A 21,472-nucleotide genomic window follows, 5' to 3' on the forward strand; every position below is an offset into this window, starting at 1 on the left:
CCTTTCCCTTTCCCTTTCCCTTTCCCTTTCCCTTTCCCTTTCCCTTTCCCTTTCCCTTTCCCTTTCCCTTTCCCTTTCCCTTTCCTTTCCCTTTCCCTTTCCCTTTCCCTTTCCCTTTCCTTTCCCTTTCCCTTTCCCCTTTCCCTTTCCCTTTCCCTTTCCTTTCCTTTCCTTTCCTTTCCCTTTCCCTTTCCCTTTCCCTTTCCCTTTCCTTTCCCTTTCCCTTTCCCTTTCCCTTTCCTTTCCCTTTCCCTTTCCTTTCCCTTTCCCTTTCCCTTTCCTTTCCCTTTCCTTTCCCTTTCCTTTCCCTTTCCCTTTCCCTTTCCCTTTCCCTTTCCCTTTCCCTTTCCCTTTCCCTTTCCCTTTCCCTTTCCTTTCCCTTTCCCTTTCCTTTCCCTTTCCTTTCCCTTTCCCTTTCCCTTTCCTTTCCTTTCCTTTCCCTTTCCCTTTCCTTTCCCTTCCCTTTCCCTTTCCCTTTCCCTTTCCCTTTCCCTTTCCCTTTCCTTTCCCTTTCCCTTTCCCTTTCCCTTTCCCTTTCCCTTTCCTTTCCCTTTCCCTTTCCCTTTCCCTTTCCCTTTCCTTTCCCTTTCCCTTTCCCTTTCCCCCTTTCCCTTTCCCTTTCCCTTTCCCTTTCCCTTTCCCTTTCCCTTTCCCTTTCCCTTTCCCTTTCCCTTTCCCTTTCCCTTTCCCTTTCCCTTTCCCTTTCCCTTTCCCTTTCCCTTTCCCTTTCCCTTTCCCTTTCCCTTTCCCTTTCCCTTTCCCTTTCCCTTTCCCTTTCCCTTTCCCCCTTTCCCTTTCCTTTCCCTTTCCCTTTCCCTATCCCTATCCCTATCCCTATCCCTATCCCTATCCCTATCCCTGTCCCTATCCCTGTCTTAGTGCTCCTCTAAGGAATTTCCGTGTCAATTTGAAATCTCTTGAATCAGAAGTAAAGATAAAAACTAAACCTATACTTATGGCTATTTTGGATATTTTAACCCCGTTTCACAACAACAGGGGAGAAAATTTATTTTTTAACTCATTAGATTTTAAAATCGTTGTATTTATCGTGATCAGCGACCCGATAAACCATAAAAACGATACCCATATTGTGTTTTTGACTTTACCCCCTTTGCACCCCTTTAGGGGTCAAATTTTTAAAAAACCTGAAACATGTATTTAGTCATATGTCTTTAGGAATCCTTCAGTGAAGTTTCGAATAAAATAGTCAAACTAATCTTGTTTCCACATACAAACTTTGAACCCCCATTTCACCCTTTTAAGAGGAGAACTTTGAAAAATCTTTTCTTAGTGCTCCTCTACGCCATATAAGGAACCTATGTGCCAAATTTGAAATCTCTAGGACCAGCGGTTTCGGCTGTGTGTTGATATGTCAGTTAGTCAGTCAGTCAGTTTCTTCTTTTACTTATATTTTTTTTGATATTTAAACCCCATTCCACTATAACAGGGGAGAAGATATTTCACTTCCGCCTCGTTAGATTTTAAAAGCGTTGTATTTATCGTGATCAGCGACCCGATTAATCATAAAAACAATACCCATATTGTTTTTTTTTTGACTCACCCCCATTTTACTCTTTTAGGGGTTAAATTTTCAAAAATCCTGAAACACGTCTTTAGTCATATATTTTTAGGATCCCTCCTGTGAAGTTTCGAATAAAACAGTGAAACTAACATTGTTTCCCCATACAAACTTTGAACCCCCATTTGACCCCCTTAGGAAGCAAATTTTGAAAAATCCTTTCTTAGTGCTCATCTACACTATATAAAGAACCTACGTGCCAAATTTGACATCTCTAGGACCAGCGGTTCGGCAATATCTTCTTTTATATGTTTTTTTGATATTTAAACCCCATTGCACCACAACAGGGGAGAAGGTATTTCACTTCCGCCTCGTTAGATTTTAAAAACGTTGTATTTATCGTGATCAGCGACCCGATAAACCATAAAAACGATACCCATATTGATTTTTTGACTTTATCACCCCCTTTTCACCCTTTTAGGGGTTAAATTTTCAAAAAGCCTGAAACACGTATTCAGTCATATGTCTTAAGGAAACTTCCTGTGAAGTTTCGAATAAAATAGTCAAACTAATCTTGTTTCCCCATACAAACTTTGAACCCCCATTTGACCCCCTTAGGAGGTGAATTTTGGAAAATCCTTTCTTAGTGCTCCTCTACACTATATAAGGAACCTACGTACCAAATTTGAGATCTCTAGGATCAGCGGTTTCGGCTGTGCGTTGATATGTCAGTCAGTCAGTCAGTCAGTCAGTCAGTCAGTCAGTCAGCTTCTTCTTTTATATATTTAGATAATCAACAAAATAAATTCCAATAGCTTCAGTCTGTCTATAATTTCAGCATAAAGATTTCGATCTATCGTGTTGAAGTTTCTGGCAAACTTTCTCTATGGTGGGAAATTAGAATTTTGAATGTAAGTAGATTGCAAGAGGTTACAAAAATCGAGAGGTCAAAGATAATAAGCCAATGTAAATCTATCATTATCCGCCACAGAGCCTTACTGATTGGTCACTTGTCTAGGGGCCCCGGTTTAATAGATTGCACCATGAAATCTTCAGCGCGTACATCAATGTGTTCGTCCCTTGATAAAAGCAGAACAAAAGGTTTTCATACGGAATTTGGGTTTCTAATATATCTTTTTCAGTAGGTAAGTAAGTAGGTAGGTACACAGCAATGGTGCTATTTTATCGCACTAGTGCCAGAAGTGGTTTATGATTTGCATACGTCTAAACTTCAAAAGGCCACTATGTACTGAAAAAAATGGTCCGATACATATGCGAAGAGGAATTTCCACACCTGTATCGTTATTTGAAATTGAGTAATCAGTAGTAATCATTGTAATCAGCCCATTTGAGAGTAAGTAAAATTATTTTGATGTTCCAATGATAAAATATATTGCGATACAAGTTCAGAAAAGAGCAAATTCAAAATGAGTTACGAATTCCCTCTTCGCACGTGTATCGTGCGACATTTTTCAGTTCGTACATAGGTCAAAACTTCAAAAGGTCATTTATGTATGTATAATGTAGCAGTAGTAGTAGTAATACACTTTATTGTACACAAATAAAAACACATATACTTAACAGGGAAAAAAATATCGCACACATCATTTGTACAAAGGCGAACTTATCCCATTAAGGGATTTCTTCCAGTTAACCTTAGAGCAGTTAAGGGAGAATTGGAGACGGTAGACTTTCCTAAGCTAAACCTATACCTAACCTACAAATTCAACTCTGTTCTCTACAGTCTCTGTTCTCGGAATTTCTGAACGAATTCGTAACTCGTGTCGATTTGAAACACTCCCTTCGGTCGTGATTTAATTTATCGCCACCCGTTTCGGAATTTCTCTTTTCCGCACTTATAACATTTTTTTTAAATCGAAAGATGAGCACACGTGTTTGATAACAGTGTGTAACTTAATACAACGTAATAATTTTTGGTATGGAACGCGAACCATAATAATAAGCTATGTTTCACATTGACGCAGCATCGTTCTATTGTACATGAGTAGAATACGAAGGTGGTGAAATGCTGTACACGTAATTAATTTCGTGATGTCGGGATCCACTGTTGATATCTCTTGATCTCTTTCGGCGCCGGCGCTAAGCCTTGGCTATCATTGACCGACACTCTTTCACGAAACGTTTGTGGATAAACGTTAATTAGCTGTTTGTTTCTATTTCTACACATCTTACCTATACATTTACACGCTTATTTATCTGCAATGCCATAATGAAATATATTTTTTTCTACTCCCGTTGTGTTATTCGTCATTTACAGTTTCGTGCATAGATCTTTAAAACCCTACATAAAAGATGCCAGCCGGGGCCCGGCGCCTCGCGCACCCACGCATACGATATAGCTCTTAAAGCATTGTTAGGAAGCCTTTAAGGGATATAGCGGGCCGCGGGGCGCCGGGGGCTGGCGACGGCGCGGGGGAGTGCGGGCGGCAGGGTGAGTACAGGAACAGAGGGGAGGCCGACAAGTCAAAATACAGGAAACAGTGCGAATTTCACGAAAGTTATTCTAGAAAACTATTAAAAAATAAGTGCATTGTCGTAGAAAAAGTATTGTATGCAACGGTGTTTAACTGTGAGTCAAAAAATACTCGTGGCGTCTTTATTAACAATTTTCGGCTTCGCCTCAAATTGTTACTCACGCCACTCGTCTTTTATGACCTCACTTAAACGCCAGTTGCATAAAATACTATAATTTTTATTTTTGAGAATGGAGGCAAACGAGCACGCAGGACGCCTGATGGTCACCACCGGTCATGGGCACCCGAAATACAAGAGTGGAAGTGCGTTGCCGGCCTCACGGTGGGACTACGCTTTAATATATTATATACGTATATTGTTATGATATAAAAATAAAACGTCGTTTTTGTATCAATAAAGAACACAATACTAACGATATACTTCTTACTTTAAGTTCGACGCGAAAATATCATCGGCGTAGCAAGTTGTTGTATGTTAAGGGCTCGAGATACACTGTTCCAGATAGGGCATTTTCGCGAGAACAATAACCAAAAATATTTTTTCTAAAGTAGGTAAATTTTACTCAGAATCACGAGCCCTTTCGACCTAGGACAAAAAACAAGAGACAAAGAATGGTCCCAAAATTTTCTATTTTTTTGCATAATTATTTTCCACTTTGTATCCGCTTTACAAAGTGTTTGAAAAATGGTAACGAAGTGGATAAAATAAATTTGGGACGCTTTTTTCCATCTAGGAGGATGAAAAGGGCTCGTAATTTTGAGTAGAAAAAATATTAAATTTGCCTATTTTAGAAAAAAAAGTTTTTGAATCTTTTTTCGCGAAAATACCGAGATTTAAATAAAAGCATTCCACGAGAATATATATCCCTCACGAAATTTTCTATTACTTCTGAAAACGCTAAGATAGCGATTATGTGTCTGAAGTACTTCATGACTTACCTACCAAATTGGCACTATTGACAGTATATTCTCGAGCTTTACGGATTTGATTAAAGTAGCTATTATACAAAGCAAAAGGAATTTACAAGGGACTCGTGAAATGCACCGTGATGTTAGGTGCTTCTCTTTTCTGTGAAACGATAGCGCCAGCTGCTCAATAAACATAAAAGAAAAATCGCGTCTAGATACGCTATTTAGAGAAATTACCCGGACTGCAGGTGCGCAACGAGGTAACCATTCATTTGAGACTACTCGTTTCATTAAATACAAAGAGAATTCTAATCTTGTGTAACATTTAATTTGAAATCGTTTTAACAGGAAGATTTCAATTTAGCGTGTCAACAGAAAAAAATAGGACATTCATTTTGTTGACCATTTGGATTAGCCTTGTTTTTAACTATTCTGGTAGTAGATAAGTAGATAAAAGTATAGGTACCATCGATCACAATAGATCAGAAATAGTCGCAGTGATACATAAGGCGAGTAGTACCATCAAAAACGAAACTTGTCAAAAAACCAAATCTGGGCAACTCAGTTCTTCTGGCGTAAAAAGTTGTAAAATCCATGTATTTAATCCAAATCGATTAGTTTTTCAGTCCCTACATAAAGGACCTTCTGCTATAAGTTATTACGTAGTTTATAGCTAACCTAACAACATCTTATAGCGACCATATCAATATTAAAAATATTGTATTGTATGTTTTAAAGAAAACGGACTGACTTGGCCATGGATGGTACGGCCGTGCCGCTTTTTTGCTCGACTTGACGGGGCACTGCCGTGCCTCCAGATTTAAAAAAACATCTCGAGGACGTACCATGGACGGACGGACTGATGCACAGAAATTGGACAGAATCACACCATAAGGGTTGCCTTTGTAAGTTTTTGGTACGAAACACTTACGGGTGCGTTATTTCGGCCTTGGATAGGAGTTAAATTTCATCAAGCACTGATACACATGCACACACACAAAATATCACAGCGCAATATAAAAATACATCACTGAAAATATTCGTGTACACTTTTTTACAAACTTTGACAATCAACAAAACTGATAGATTCTTTGGTTGCTAACTTTATTCAGTAATACAATATGGGAACCTTAAAACCTTAAAAGTACATAAAGTGATTCATCCTCTTTGCTATAAGATTGAACAACAAAATCAGTGTCAATTTTATGTCAATTTTGTTTGTCAGTCGCTAAATATTATTTCTAAAATAATTTTATTCATATTATTTTTCATTGTATTCTCATCGCCCGTTATCAAATATCAGTAATGCCGTGGGGCTGGGAGTGCAGAGCAAAGTTGGTGAAGCAATTGCCGGCCAAGCCCACGCAGCGGCGAGGCACTGCGGATACAACGGCGCCCGGGCCTCAACAATATGAGGTTCCCGAGCTGTATGGTAAGATCATTATCAATTACTATACTTTTAAATGAACACCTGACGCAATCTCGTGACTTGGGACCCTGAATAATAATTGTTTAGCTACATATTGTTTGAAATATTACGTCATACGATTAAATAAACCTTCTTTTGTAAACCTTGTAATGAGGGTATAAAAGAAGGTCCTCCACCGCGACTCCCTCTGTTTGTTTGCGATAAGCGACTAAACTGAATACCATAAAAATGCATGTCAAAATTGTTCTTACATGAACTTAAAATGTTGGCCCAAAGAATTTTGAACGAATAAACTTCTGCAATGTTCACAATATATAATGATTATTATCTATATTAATTGCTTCAGGTGGAAAAGGTTACGACCATATTAAGCGTGCACCGGCATATTCCTTCGGTCTGGCAATACCGGCCTCGGTAGCAAAGCCCGCCGTGGGTCCTAACGCAAGAGTTTTCAACATAAGAGGCTTTACTAAAAAAGGTAATAAACCAGAATACATATTATAAAATAAATAAAAAGCAACCCAAGCCCACCGGTGGCTGAGCCGGAAATTGAACCCGGGTCTTAAGCTCACAGGGCTATCGTCCTTACGTCGTTTCCTAGTTAAAAATACGTAAGTATAATCATATGAAGGCATTATAAATAAATAAATAAATAAATATTATAGGACATTCTTACACAGATTGGCTGAGGCCCACGGTAAGCTCAAGAAGGCTTGTGTTGTGGGTACTCAAACAACGATATATATAATATATATATTTTTTTTATTTCTTCTATATTAAAAATCTTACATTTGTTCATACACCAGAGTGCCATGAAACCCTATCAGGTTTGTGATGATACTCGATTCGTGGATACATTTAACATTTAATTTATTGTGATACATAGGATAAATTAAAGTTACAAATCAATAATTAACACTACAAAATTAGCGGGTAAAAATGAAATAGCACCCACTCAAGTAGATACACAACCGACCGTGCATTGCATTCCTTATCTCACTGCATCGTGCGCGTCCAGAAGGACTTAAGCGGCTAAGGTTTTTCGTAAGCGTATCGCGTTAGGTTAAGTAGACGTTAATTAGAATAGATCGGACGAGTTTGCGTAGGCACTGAGTGGGGCGAGTGGCGGATACAGGTGATTTTCTTAGCTACCAGCCAATAATTGATCCAAGAATAATTAGTTAATATAGGTATATGCATTAGCTATTAAGCTTAATTAGTTGTAGGTGTTATATACATAGAAAACATCCATGACTCAGGAACAAATATCTGTGCTCGTCACATAAATAAATGCCCTTACCGGGATTCGAACCCAGGACCGCGGCGCAGCAGGCAGGGTCACTACCGACTGCGCCAGACGGGTCGGTAGGTATGTTTACAAAAACAACATAACTACACTAGACATGAATTTACAGGAAACGAAAAAAACTAAATGTCGTCTTATATATTTTCTTAGAGATAAATATTGTATAGGTGATTTTATTAAGAGGCCAATAGTTCCAAAATATAAGATTACACATTTCAAAGACCAATATTTTTGGAAAAAAATGAAAAATAAGTTCGTCACTTATGCTGTTTTTGTAAAATTTTGTTAGTTATGTTGTTTTTGTAAGAAAATAAAACAAATTTCTATAGAAATTATGTTTTGTTTTGTTTATTCAGCGGGAAGTCACCAGCAACACGCTGAGATGAAGTCATTTCGTGGCACTTCATTCCTTTTTGTCTTGTTGTTATTATGTGTATTTTATCTTGTCTGTGTTCACGAATAAATGTTTACTTACTACTACTTACTTACTTGGCTGGCGCGATACCCCAAAATGAGTTTTGGTCTCCAACACAAGAGCACGCCACTTTGCTCGGTCTTGAGCGGTATCGCGCCAGTTTTCGCCGACGCCGAGCTCACGGAGGTCAACCTCCACTCTATCCGCCCAACGATATTTTGGGTGACCAGGCAGGACGGCGCCCATTCGGTCTTCCCAAGGAGGCTCTTTTGACTGCCCGATCTTCACTCATCCTTTCAAGGTGACCTAGTCAACGGAGAGGATGCGCTTTGGTTTCTCCTATTATATTTGGCTCGGCTATTAGTTCTTCAATTTCGGCATTCTTGCGGATCCTCCAACTGCCATCGTCTCTTTTAACAGGTCCCAGAATCTTCCTTAATATCCTACGTTCTGTGACTAAAAGGCTGTTCTCCTCCTTAAGTGTAAGCGTCCAGGCCTCACACCCATATATTAAGATGGGGCGGATCACGGTCTTGTAGATCCGTAATTTAGTGCGTTTACTAAGAAGCCTGGACACTAACATTTTATGAAGCGCAGCACTGCAACGTAGGGCATTTTGCGTTCGGATGTTGATTTCGTCCTCCCTTGTATGTGTATCAGTGACAGTGCACCCAAGGTACTTAACGTACGTGTTTCCACCCACAAGTAGGTTCTGCCTTTGGGCGCGACTGTCCTTGTATCGCTTCATGTGGAGGAATTCCAATTTCTCATGGTTGATTCTGAGACCCACTTTAGCCGCTTCCTGTTCCAAGATCCTTGCCGACATTTTCACCTCTTCACGGTTTTCCCCTAACAAGGCTAAGTCATCCATGCCAGCATACCCTATCAGTCTATGCCTTCCGAATAAATGTTTATTCTATTCTATTTTATTCTATATGAGAGAGGTTAACCTACAAGTTTATCTTAGTCAACTAGTGGAGTTATTTTAATCCTCACATCCGCAATGTAGATAATATGTAGTTTTTGTAAAATGGGTATATTTTTGGTGTTTCATTTTGGACAATCATACTTGGACAATATCTTTTGCTCTACTTGTAGATCCTGCTTAGACGAATGCTATGATACCAATAACTCAAATTCGCAAAAAAATATTAGTTATATTGTTTTTGTAAACATGCCTTCATACATTTTGTAAGACTTCCAAAACTGATTACTTTCATCAAATAAAACAATAATATTTCCAATAGTATATCAGGTATCACAGCTACAATTAATGGAGATACATTCTGAAATAATTATTGACTTAAATACCTCTATATCCTTAAATATAAATATTGGGAGACACCTTACACACATGAACCTAGCCCCAAACAAACCAAATCTTGTACTATGGGTGCTAGGTGACGATATACTTATAAAGATAAATACATACCTTATATACATAGAAAACATCCATGACTCAGGAACTAATATCTGTACTCAGAACAGAAATAAATACCCTTACCGGGATTCGAACCCGGAACCGCGGCTTAGCAGGCAGAGTCACTACGCGCTAGACCAGGCCGGTCGTCTCGTTTATTATTTAAAGTAATCTGGGGGCACAGCAGTGCCCCCGCCAAATCAAGCTATAAAATTACAAATTACATCTGATCAGTCTACATACGTCGACTTTTGTCATTGCAAAACTACACGCACGTAAGAAGAACACACATAATATTATATCAGAACCCAGATAAATACAACAAAATGTTCGCCTAGACATCTTCATTATAAAATTACGGAAAAGTTACGTATTTCTACAGGTTTCTCGGCTCCCAACCCAACTCTCGGATCGTATTCATGGTTGAAAAGAGTTTCCTTATAATAAAAGTAAAAAGAGGGAAACCGTTACGCCCTTAAACAACTGTCATCGCTTTACTTAATTATCCGTTTACGAAATTTGAACAAAGTTGTTCAGTAAGATACGCGTTTTCGTGGAAATCTAAATTTTTTCGCTTTGTTGTCTGACAAACTATTATTTCACGAAAAGAATAAGGAAAATGTTAAGATAAAATCTTACAAAATACTTGTTTTCAACTCAATTTTTTTATAAATACTTTGAAGGATGTACGTTAAAAGTACGTACATTATATACCATACATAAAGTTTTTTTTTTTAATATAAGTACCTTTAAATCATCAGTAAGCTCCTGAGTAGGTATTTACATGGTTCGCTATAGACTGACTTCCAAAAATACACACCGAGCACGTTGTCCGGTGTATACACACCCGCCATTAATACAAAACTGTGAAAGAGCTTAGTAAGCTCGTTATTCGCTATAGACATGGCCTTCTTGAACGTGCCTACAAACCTATAAACTATATAAGGTCAGTGCGGGCAAGACCGGCATACTTTATTCGAAATAAAGTTTGAGTGGATAAAACTAGACTATTAAAGTAGTCTGGAGTAATCCGCATGGTCCTATACTGGGGAAACTTCATACAACCCACATAACCAGTATCTCGACGCTATGGTCGGTAGGGTAAAAAGTACTTCCTACAATACAATCGCTTCGCTTACAATTTTTTCCATTTTGCTTATAGGTACTTATTGCAAACGTAAACATATAAAAAATAAAACCGCCTTCAAAAAAAGCGTGTTACAAAACACGGAGAAACTAAAAAGCCAAAAATAATAAACCTTCGAATTCAGATTTCTTATCGGATTGCAATAATCTAAACATCCAAATTATAAAAAAATCAATTATTTTTGTAGTCGGTACCAGACCTGTTCGTCGCCTTGCTATTTCCTGTTTGCCCCACCCAACCATACGCAGGCTGGCCCCGACTCCAAAAATAATTGATTTCTTTATAATTTGGATGTTCAATGCCGATGTGTGGATGTGCGAGTGCCGATGCCTACTTACTAATCCCTTCGCACTGAGCCACCTGCATTTTACACTGCCTAGATATCGATTACCCACCGATTAGTCCGACCCCAATCCCTATTCTTATCCTCGTCCCTATCTCTATCCTTGTCCCCGTCCCCGGCCGTCCCTGTCCCTCCCCTATCCCTATCCCCGTCCCCGTCCCCTATTCCTATTCCTATCCCTATCCCTATCCCTATCCCTATCCCTATCCCTATCCCTATCCCTATCCCTATCCCTATCCCTATCCCTATCCCTATCCCTATCCCTATCCCTATCCCTATCCCTATCCCTATCCCTATCCCTATCCCTATCCCAATCCCAATCCCAATCCCAATCCCAATCCCAATCCCAATCCCCAATCCCAATCCCAATCCCAATCCCCAATCCCAATCCCAATCCCAATCCCAATCCCAATCCCAATCCCAATCCCAATCCCAATCCCCAATCCCAATCCCAATCCCAATCCCAATCCCAATCCCAATCCCAATCCCTATCCCTATCCCTATCCCTATCCCTATCCCTATCCCTATCCCTATCCCAATCCCAATCCCAATCCCAATCCCTATCCCTATCCCTATCCCTATCCCAATCCCTATCCCTATCCCTATCCCTATCCCTATCCCTATCCCTATCCCTATCCCAATCCCAATCCCAATCCCAATCCCAATCCCAATCCCAATCCCAATCCCAATCCCAATCCCAATCCCAATCCCAATCCCAATCCCAATCCCAATCCCAATCCCAATCCCAATCCCTATCCCTATCCCTATCCCTATCCCTATCCCTATCCCTATCCCTATCCCTATCCCTATCCCTATCCCTATCCCTATCCCTATCCCTATCCCTATCCCTATCCCTATCCCTATCCCTATCCCTATCCCTATCCCTATCCCTATCCCTATCCCTATCCCTATCCCTATCCCTATCCCTATCCCTATCCCAATCCCAATCCCAATCCCAATCCCAATCCCAATCCCAATCCCAATCCCAATCCCCAATCCCAATCCCAATCCCAATCCCAATCCCAATCCCAATCCCAATCCCAATCCCAATCCCCAAACCCAATCCCAATCCCAATCCCAATCCCAATCCCAATCCCAATCCCAATCCCAATCCCAATCCCAATCCCTATCCCTATCCCTATCCCTATCCCTATCCCTATCCCTATCCCTATCCCTATCCCTATCCCTATCCCTATCCCTATCCCTATCCCTATCCCTATCCCAATCCCAATCCCAATCCCAATCCCAATCCCAATCCCAATCCCAATCCCAATCCCAATCCCAATCCCAATCCCAATCCCAATCCCAATCCCAATCCCAATCCCAATCCCAATCCCAATCCCAATCCCAATCCCAATCCCAATCCCAATCCCAATCCCAATCCCAATCCCAATCCCAATCCCAATCCCAATCCCTATCCCTATCCCTATCCCTATCCCTATCCCTATCCCTATCCCTATCCCTATCCCTATCCCTATCCCTATCCCTATCCCTATCCCTATCCCTATCCCTATCCCTATCCCTATCCCTATCCCTATCCCTATCCCTATCCCTATCCCTATCCCTATCCCTATCCCTATCCCTATCCCTATCCCTATCCCTATCAATATCCCTATCAATATCCCTATCCCTATCCCTATCCCTATCCCTATCCCTATCCCTATCCCTATCCCTATCCCTATCCCTAACCCTAACCCTAACCCTAACCCTAACCCTAACCCTAACCCTATCCCGTTCCTGTCCCTGTACCTGTCCCTGTCCCTGTCCCTGTCAAATTATCATGCTAGGAGGTGAACTTTGAAAAATCCTTTCTTAGTGGTCCTCTAAGGAACTTCCGTGTCAATTTGAAATCTCTTGAACCAGAAGTAAAGATAAAAACTAAACCTATACTTATGGCTATTTTGGATTATGTTATATTTTATTTAAGTAAGTACCATATTTTATTTTATTCTATAACTTATTAACAAAATTAACATAAAAAGTACATATTAGTAGTTAACTTAAGACAAATAAAATACAATTAAATTAAAAACTAATCTAAATTAAACTAAGTCAACTTAATAATTATAAAGATATATACATAATATACATATATGCAACTAATGGCTATTTTGGATATTTTAACCCCATTGCACAACAACAGGGGAGAAAATTTCTTTTCCACCTCATTAGATTTTAAAATCGTTGTACCTATTTATCGTGTTCAGCGACCCGATAAACCATAAAAACGATACCCATATTGTGTTTTTGACTTTACCCCCTTTTCACCCCTTTAGGGGTAAAATTTTCAAAAAACCTGAAAAATGTATTTAGTCATATGTCTTTAGGAATCCTCCTATGAAGTTTCGAATAAAATAGTCAAACTAATCTTGTTTCCCCATACAAACTTTGAACCCCCATTTCACCCTTTTAAGAGGAGAATTTTGAAAAATCCTTTCTTAGTGCTTCTCTACGCCATATAAGGAACCTATGTTTCGGCTGTGTGTTGATATATTATGTCAGTTAGTCAGGCAGTCAGTTTCTTCTTTTATATATTTTTTGATATTTAAACCCCATTGCACTACAACAGGGGAGAAGGTATTTCACTTCCGCCTCGTTAGATTTTAAAAACGTTGTATTTATCGTGATCAGCGACCCGATAAACTATAAAAACGATACCCATATTGATTTTTTTACTTTATCACCCCCTTTTCACCCTTTTAGGGGTTAAATTTTCAAAAAACCTGAAACACGTATTCAGTCATATGTCGTAAGGAATCTTCCTGTGAAGTTTCGAATAAAATAGTCAAACTAATCTTGTTTCCCCATACAAACTTTGAACCCCCATTTGACCCCCTTAGGAGGTGAATTTTGGGAAATCCTTTCTTAGTGCTCCTCTACACTATATAAGAAACCTACGTGCCAAATTTGAAATCTCTAGGACCAGCGGTTTCGGCTGTGCGTTGATATGTCAGTCAGTCAGTCAGTCAGTCAGTCAGTCAGTCAGTCAGTCAGTCAGTCAGTCAGTCAGCTTCTTCTTTTATAAATATATTTAGATTAACCTACAACACCCGTTTAAACTCGACTTATTTCCCATAAAGTTACCGACTAGGCACAATTTCGAAGTTACATATTTCAGAGCCTGTGTGGTTAAGAATTTCACCACCCCCTTTCTTCCCGTGGGTGTCGTAGAAGGCGACTATGGGATATGAGTTAAATTGTGGTGTAGGCGAGAGGCTGGCAACATGTCACTGCAATGCCACAGTTTCGTTTTCTTTTAATCCATTATTTGCCAAGAGTGGCCCTGAAGCTTTAGTAGTTTCATGTGCTCTGCCTACCCCTTTATGGGATACAGGCGTGATTGTATGTATGTATGTATGTATGTATATTTCAGAGCGTAAAACAATAAATTGAACGCGTTTTAAGAGCATTAATTGTATTAGACAGGAAGAACGATTATTAAATTAACACGTTACATACATAATGCACAAATATTCTATTTTAACTACTTCTATTTTATTTTAATTATTTGCGTAACCATGTTGAACTCGATGGTCGAGTTCGAAACATGAACCAAGTTTTTTGTTAACTAGTGTTCGTCCTAGGGATATCTATTGAAGACCAATGGATTTAAGATGAAAAACTGGTATACCTTCGGAGGTGTAAGAAGTGATAGATATATAAATACAAACGTTAGGTATATTCAGTAGACGATCTTTCTGAGTAGATGGTCTTCTCCACACTGACCTTATTGCAAAACACAATTGTTTAAACAGGTACAGAAAGGATCCCTGGCGGAGTGGTAGGTCCCAAACTTGAGCCTATAACCGACCGCACGAACAAGCCGGGCCCTGGCGCGTACACACCGGGCAACGTACGCTACAAACGGCCGCCCGCGTACACATGCCAGCCGCCGGCGCGGCCGCCATACGAGCCGTGGGATATGTGGACGTGCCCGCCTAATATGTACTGTCCTTATATACCGTTGAAGTAAGTTACTTGTTGCCTAGTTTTAACGTAGCCCATAATTGCTGAGGTCCCCGTCACCGAAATCGGTGAGGAGGACTATATAGTACGGTGCGGACTTAAAAGCATAAAGACGAAGTCGCCATGTCTGTCACTTTCTATATACAAAAAACTCCGATATTGCGGGGGGACATGTCAATTATATGGCTAATCGTACTTAATGTAAAAACAGACATGTCAGACGTATCAATCAGGCCATACGCAGAGGGATATAAGGCCTTAAAGGTGAACCCGTCTAAATGCACTAATGCGGACAGTAAATTAAAAAACCGGCCAAGAGCGTGTCGGGCCACGCTCAGTGTAGGGTTCCGTAGTTTTTCGTATTTTTCTCAAAAACCACTGAACCTATCGAGTTCAAAACAATTTTCCTAGAAAGTATTTATAAAGTTCTACTTTTGTGATTTTTTTCATATTTTTTAAACATATGGTTCAAAAGTTAGAGGGGGGGGGACGCACTTTTTTTTCCTTTAGGAGCGATTATTTCCGAAAATATTAATATTATCAAAAAACGATCTTAGCAAACCCTTATTCATTTTTTAATACCTATCCAACAATATATCACACGTTGGGGTTGGAATGAAAAAAAATATCAGCCCCCACTTTACATGTAGGGGTGGGTACCCTAATAAAACATTTTTTTCCATTTTTTATTTTTGCACTTTGTTGGCGTGATTGATATACATATTGGTACCAAATTTCAGCTTTCTAGTGCTAACGGTTTCTGAGATTATCCGCGGACGGACGGACGGACGGACGGACGGACGGACGGACGGACGGACGGACGGACGGACGGACGGACAGACAGACATGGCGAAACTATAAGGGTTCCTAGTTGACTACGGAACCCTAAAAACCGGCCAAGAGCGTGTCGGGCCACGCTCAGTGTAGGGTTCCGTAGTTTTTTGTATTTTTCTCAAAAACTATTGAACCTATCAAGTACAAAACAATTTTCCTAGAAAGTCTTTATAAAGTTCTACTTTTGTGATTTTTTTCATATTTTTTAAACATATGGTTCATAAGTTAGAGGGGGGACACACACTGTTTTTCATTTAGGAGCGATTATTTCCGAAAATATTAATATTATCAAAAAACGATTTTAGTAAACCCTTATTCATTTTTAAATACCTATCCAACAGTTGGGGTTGGAATGAAAAAAAATATCAGTCCCCACTTTACATGTAAGGGGGTACCCTAATAAAACATTTTTTCCCATTTTTTATTTTTGCACTTTGTCGGCGTGTATTTGTACCAAATTTCATTTTTCTAGTGCTAACGGTTACTAAGATTATCCGCGGACGGACGGACGGACGAACGGGCAGACAGACATGGCGAAACTATAAGGGTTCCTAGTTGACTACGGAACCCTAAAAAAAGATAAATAAATAAACAGACAGTAATGTTCAACACCAAATAATAGATCATAATACTTTTCTCAATATATTTTAAACAAAATGAAATTTATATACTTCTCTTGAACGTACGCCATCGACATTGTAATTGACGTAGCTTGTCGCTCCTTAAATATAACAAGTTCGCAAAACATCTTGCGTATTATAATATTATTTTAAAGTTTATCTCAATACACAAGGTCCTTTTTAAGAGGCCCTAAAGAAAGTGTCTGCTGTTTAGAATCTATAGTTTAATTTCTTGCTCCTGTTACATATATATATAGTCCTCCATGTCGTATCCGACAACGGCAACCTTTACAGTTTCCTCTGATGAGCACGTATATGGCTCGCAAATCCGAACTTGGTTTTAAATATCCGGTCGCACTGTACGCAGTAAAGCTCACCCTGTTCATTGTAAGTGTATGCGTAGGGCGGCTTGGGTCGAGACTTCCGTTGTAGGCGCTTTTGGTCTAGGTGTTCTATTCGAGCTTCTTCAAAAGTATTAGCTACACCTTCTCTTACCTTCTTGCGCCATTCTGGTCGCCTGACCGCCAGCTCCTACCAACGCTCAGGTAAGATATCGCAGGCTTTAAGGTGGCGCTGCAGTACGTCTTTAAATCGCAGAAACTGTCCCAAAAAATAGAAAACGGATTTAGGGAGTCTACAGTCATCCATGCGACAAAAGTGGCCACACCATCTTAATTGGCTCTTCATTAGAGCTGCCTCCATACCGGACATATTGGCTCGACGCAAAACCTCTGTGTTAGTCACACGATCTTGCCACTTAATCCTGAGTATGCTGCGTAAGCAACGCATGTGGAAAGTGTCAAGCTTTCTGATATGTCCTTTGTACAGGCACCAAGACTCTGAATCGTAGGTAAGTATTGGGAGAACCATGGCCTTGTACACAGAAAGCTTGGTTTGGAGTTTAAGATCGTGCGACGTCCAAACACGTTGGTTTAGTTTACCAAATGTGGCTGCAGCTTTGGCTATGCGTGACTGAATTTCTGAGGCAAGGCGATTATCACTACGTATTTGGCTGCCCAGGTATTTGAAAGTAGTGACATCTTTCAATGCTGAATTACCTAAGACGATTTGAGCATTATTAGCGCTGGTACCTCTAACTGCTTGTCTGAGTACCTGAGTCTTGGTGACGCTTATCACCAAGCCAAATCTGTCACATGAGTTACTTAGAGATTCTATGGAGCCTTGCAGTGCGTTTAAGCTGTTAGCCAATAGGCAGACATCATCGGCATAGAGGATCGCAAGAACGGAGACCTGACGAATTTTTTGTTTTGTTCTGAAACGTGAAATATTAAACACCCCCATGTCCGATCTTACATTCAGGTGAATTGGTTCGATGCTTCGGTTAAGTACGTCTCTCATCACCGCCGAGAAGTATAAAGCAAATAAAGTAGGAGCCATACCGCAGCCCTGCTTTACACCAATAGTAACTAAGAAAGAGTCCGAAAATTCGCTTATGCTGAACCTTACCTGACATGTTAACGTGAAATAGCTTTATTAGGTTTACTAGCTTTGATGGACAGCCAATTTTCTCTTAAAATTAACCAGAAGGCCAGACGTGGAACTCGGTCAAACGCCTTTTCAAAATCTACAAAACACATGAACAGAGGACGGTTTGGCTCTGCACACTTTTCTTGTATTTGTTTCTTAACAAATATGGCATCCACCGTACCTCTGTTAGGCCTGAAACCACATTGGCTCTCTAGTAGGATTTGTTCTGCTAGGGTGCTCAGTCGGGTATTTATTATGTGCTTTGTCAGCAGTGACTAGAAGAGATACCTCTATACGAACCACAATCAGCTGTTACAATGTTACAACACTTACAACCCACTCAGTTGAGTCTAGAAATTCTTACTTTAGCATTCGAACTTTTTAAGTCGGCATGTATCTTGTTGTGTATCACACGTGATTTTGTAGGCACAAATAAACTATACGTAAGTATTAATCATATGCACGCAGAAAAAAAAACATCTTCCCCAATAAATTGTAACTACCTAATTGGATATAATTACAGGAAACCCCCCGCCTATTCCCTTGGCTATGCAGCAAGAAATCTCACTTCTGCTGACCTTCCCGGACCCGGGGCACACGATCCAAACTTCAAATACCCTCAAAAGAAGCTACCGGCCTACTCTTTCGGCTATCCGTTCCGACCTGCACCGACTAAGGACACCCCTGCACCCAACAACTACTGCGAGAAAAAGGTAATCTCTATTGCTTACCTATGTTTATAAGATGAAGCTTCGAATACGATAAAACCGCGAATAGACGCAATGTTTAGGGTCACCCTTATGTAAATATTTTTAGGGTTTCATAAAGAAAGGGGTGGCCGCTTTACGACGTTTTCGTTTTAAAAGAAAGTCTGAACGAAAATAAAAACAGAATATTGATTCGATCGGCTTTTATAGTAGGTATTTACTAGGATTTGCGCACATTGTGTGTGAACGATCTCGTTCAGTTACAAAGTGTACAATGTGTAAAAATAGAAGAAATTTTTAACTGTCGACTATTAGTACAATACCTAGATAAAACATTATAAGACTAATAATGGCATATTCATTGCCACACTTAATAAGCTCTTGAGCAAATCCATCACGAGTAATAAATATTTGTCCCAAGACGAGCCACACTCCCAGCTTGATCGATCGGTCGTGTGTTGATGTTTTCGCCTTTTGCTAAAGTGGCCTGTTATGACTTTGTCGTTATTATCATAATAATGTAATCTAGGTTCGTAGTTCAATGGTTGGCCTGTTGATTCCATCTTGTTTATTTCTATGTTGGTGTTGCTTATAAGAAAAAAAAAGATATATGATTTCATAGAGCGTGCTCGTGTCGCCAACAGGTTCGAAATCACGCAAATATTTGGCTTATACTTTATCGGCCGTCAGCGAATTTAGAGGATTTTGTCTTATCTATCAAGTTTAAAGGGTTAAAAAGTATAATGTTTTAACTTGATTATAATTGTATACTTTTGTGCATATAGTTCTTGCTGCCGAAGAGATCGTCTCCGGCACCTTCATTCGGCATTCGCCACACGCCGTACTTGGGAGAGCTGCCGGCACAACTCAAATCCTCCAAACTGGACCTCGTTGTCAATCCAGGAACGTAGGTAATTACATACATACAGTGCGTGAGCTTTCAAAAGACAGATTTTAAAGAGATAGAATGGGAATAACACGACTTTTTGATTCCATTTTACGACTATGTACGTTCGATTTCACCTGAAAACTTTTGAAATCCCACGGGCTGTAACACATACGACTACATAAACTCAGACTTGTAGTCCCAAAAGGGGTTTCTAAGCAGAGCACATGAAACTGCTCAAGTTTCAGTGTCATTCTTAGTACTACAGTTAAGGGTTAACGAATTTGTGATTCTGCAATAACTGGTTGCTACTTGCTAGCCCATCGCCGACATCGCCGTGACATGGGGCGATCGAAGCTATATCCCACCAGTCGACTTCAACGACACCCAAGTATGGTAAGGAGGTGGTGAAAATCTTAGTCTCTCACCACACGGGAGGCACAGTATGGGAGACACGGGAGCGGTCCATATTCCACATGTTATATGTATACAGAATGTTTAGGAGCGGTCCATATTCAACTTAAGATAGAGATAGGTAATTTTATAATAATAATTCAACGTTTTATTATTAACTACCTACGCAATATCACTCGAACTGCGTAAAACAAGTCACTGTGAAGGTTTCTCGGGCCGTGTATTGACGTAAGTGTAATTTAATTTTCTTTCAATTATTTCGACGTCGAGTCGGATCAATGAACTTTGGCCAGTGAACGGAGAAAGACAAACATTGTTTTAATCGACTTACTGTGTTGAAACCAATAAAATTGCAGTATAATTCAACATAAAAGAAGTAAATGTTACATTGTCCACGCAAATGTTACATTATCTATTACCTACGTACATACATCGGTAATTAATAATTTTAAAAATCTTTCATGACTGGTGCTGTTTTTCAATTATGTCAGGTGATTAGGCAGACTGATAATATGGCGCAATACTGTGAAGCCATTGGTTACTGGTTTCAATTTCGATTTAATGGTGACGGGTCTATCAAAAGTTATTAGACTTTTTAGTTACATCATTTTATTTAATGGCCTCATAATTTAACTTCTTCCAATGTAATAAATTAAGTAAAAAACCACTTGTATTCTCACAGGATCAGTAAACACACCATCAATATCCCTTCCCGTCTACAATCGGAAACATACGGGCATTCACGGGAACTTATGGAGCTGAGACCTTTCGCGTTGGTGGCGGCGTGAGTAGCTGACTATGTGCATGAGGTCTGGTTTAAGGTTTCCTTCAGATGATCCTGCACCCGTGCTGCCGTCCTAAGGTAAAAGGCAGCTATCCAATTCGACAACAGCTAGTTTTGAGATAATCGCAAAAAACCTTCTTTTTTGAATTTCTACAGAACGGAATAACATTTTTCATTATTTCTTTTTGTATATGGTAGGTATAAGTGTTTACTTATTTTAGACATTATTTGTGTGTTTGTCCAGCGACTGGTTTTTTATTAATTCGCGAGAAGCCTTTTTGCATAGTATTGAGCTTCAAAAATGGTAGATATTACTAGTCAAAAAAGCAGTAAACATGCTTTATACGGTGTTCTAACCTAGGGTTTTCTCTTAAACTAGGTAATAACGCCGTATATAATCACATACTGTCTTATTGCTTAGCAAAAATGCCTATCTCGCACTCGAGATTCTAAGTTAAAAACAGTATCGTAGTTATTCGGCCTTTTTAATTAGTATCCTAGTGAGTTTTCCAGATTTTCGACTGTACTGGAACTGATTTCGACTGTAGTCTAAAAGAACGCATACTATCAAAAAAATCGAATATACGGCTTTATAGATTAGTACCTATATTTGGAAGAAATTGGAGTAAAATTCAAATACGTAGTTTAAAAACGTATGTATTAAAGAAACAAAAAAACGCCATCCTGTCGTTAGTTACTAAAAAAAACCGGCCTAGAGCGTGTCGGGCCACGCTCAGTGTAGGGTTCCGTAGTTTTCCGTATTATTCTCAAAAACTACTGAACCTATCGA

At 39.6% G+C, this 21,472-nt stretch overlaps 1 protein-coding gene across 2 annotated transcripts; it reads left to right on the forward strand.

The window, feature by feature from the left end:
- Positions 1–6,220: 6,220 nt before the first annotated feature.
- On the forward strand, positions 6,221–20,723 carry LOC125225086 (outer dense fiber protein 3-like protein 2). 2 transcript variants are annotated; one of them, XM_048128618.1, is made up of 6 exons: positions 6,221–6,355; positions 6,699–6,830; positions 14,739–14,952; positions 18,415–18,604; positions 19,384–19,509; positions 20,581–20,709. In XM_048128618.1, exons 1-5 carry the CDS (start codon positions 6,229–6,231, stop codon positions 19,507–19,509), a joined length of 789 nt encoding a protein of 262 aa, XP_047984575.1. In that variant the 5' UTR covers positions 6,221–6,228; the 3' UTR covers positions 20,581–20,709. The 2 variants fall into 2 exon arrangements, with proteins under 2 accessions (XP_047984575.1, XP_047984576.1); XM_048128619.1 differs by lacking the exon at positions 14,739–14,952 and having other exon boundaries at positions 20,581–20,723.
- The last annotated feature ends 749 nt before the right edge of the window (positions 20,724–21,472 follow it).

Source organism: Leguminivora glycinivorella, chromosome 4, assembly GCF_023078275.1.
Source record: "Leguminivora glycinivorella isolate SPB_JAAS2020 chromosome 4, LegGlyc_1.1, whole genome shotgun sequence".
Lineage (NCBI taxonomy): Eukaryota > Metazoa > Arthropoda > Insecta > Lepidoptera > Tortricidae > Leguminivora > Leguminivora glycinivorella.

Excerpts from the sequence above, each read along its gene's own strand:
- LOC125225086 (XM_048128618.1), top strand. The coding sequence starts at position 6,229 with ATGCCGTGGGGCTGGGAGTGCAGAGCAAAGTTGGTGAAGCAATTGCCG. Across the intron at positions 6,831-14,738 it reads AAGAGGCTTTACTAAAAAAG|GTACAGAAAGGATCCCTGGC; the intron begins GTAATAAACCAG and ends TTGTTTAAACAG. Across the intron at positions 18,605-19,383 it reads ACAACTACTGCGAGAAAAAG|TTCTTGCTGCCGAAGAGATC; the intron begins GTAATCTCTATT and ends TTGTGCATATAG.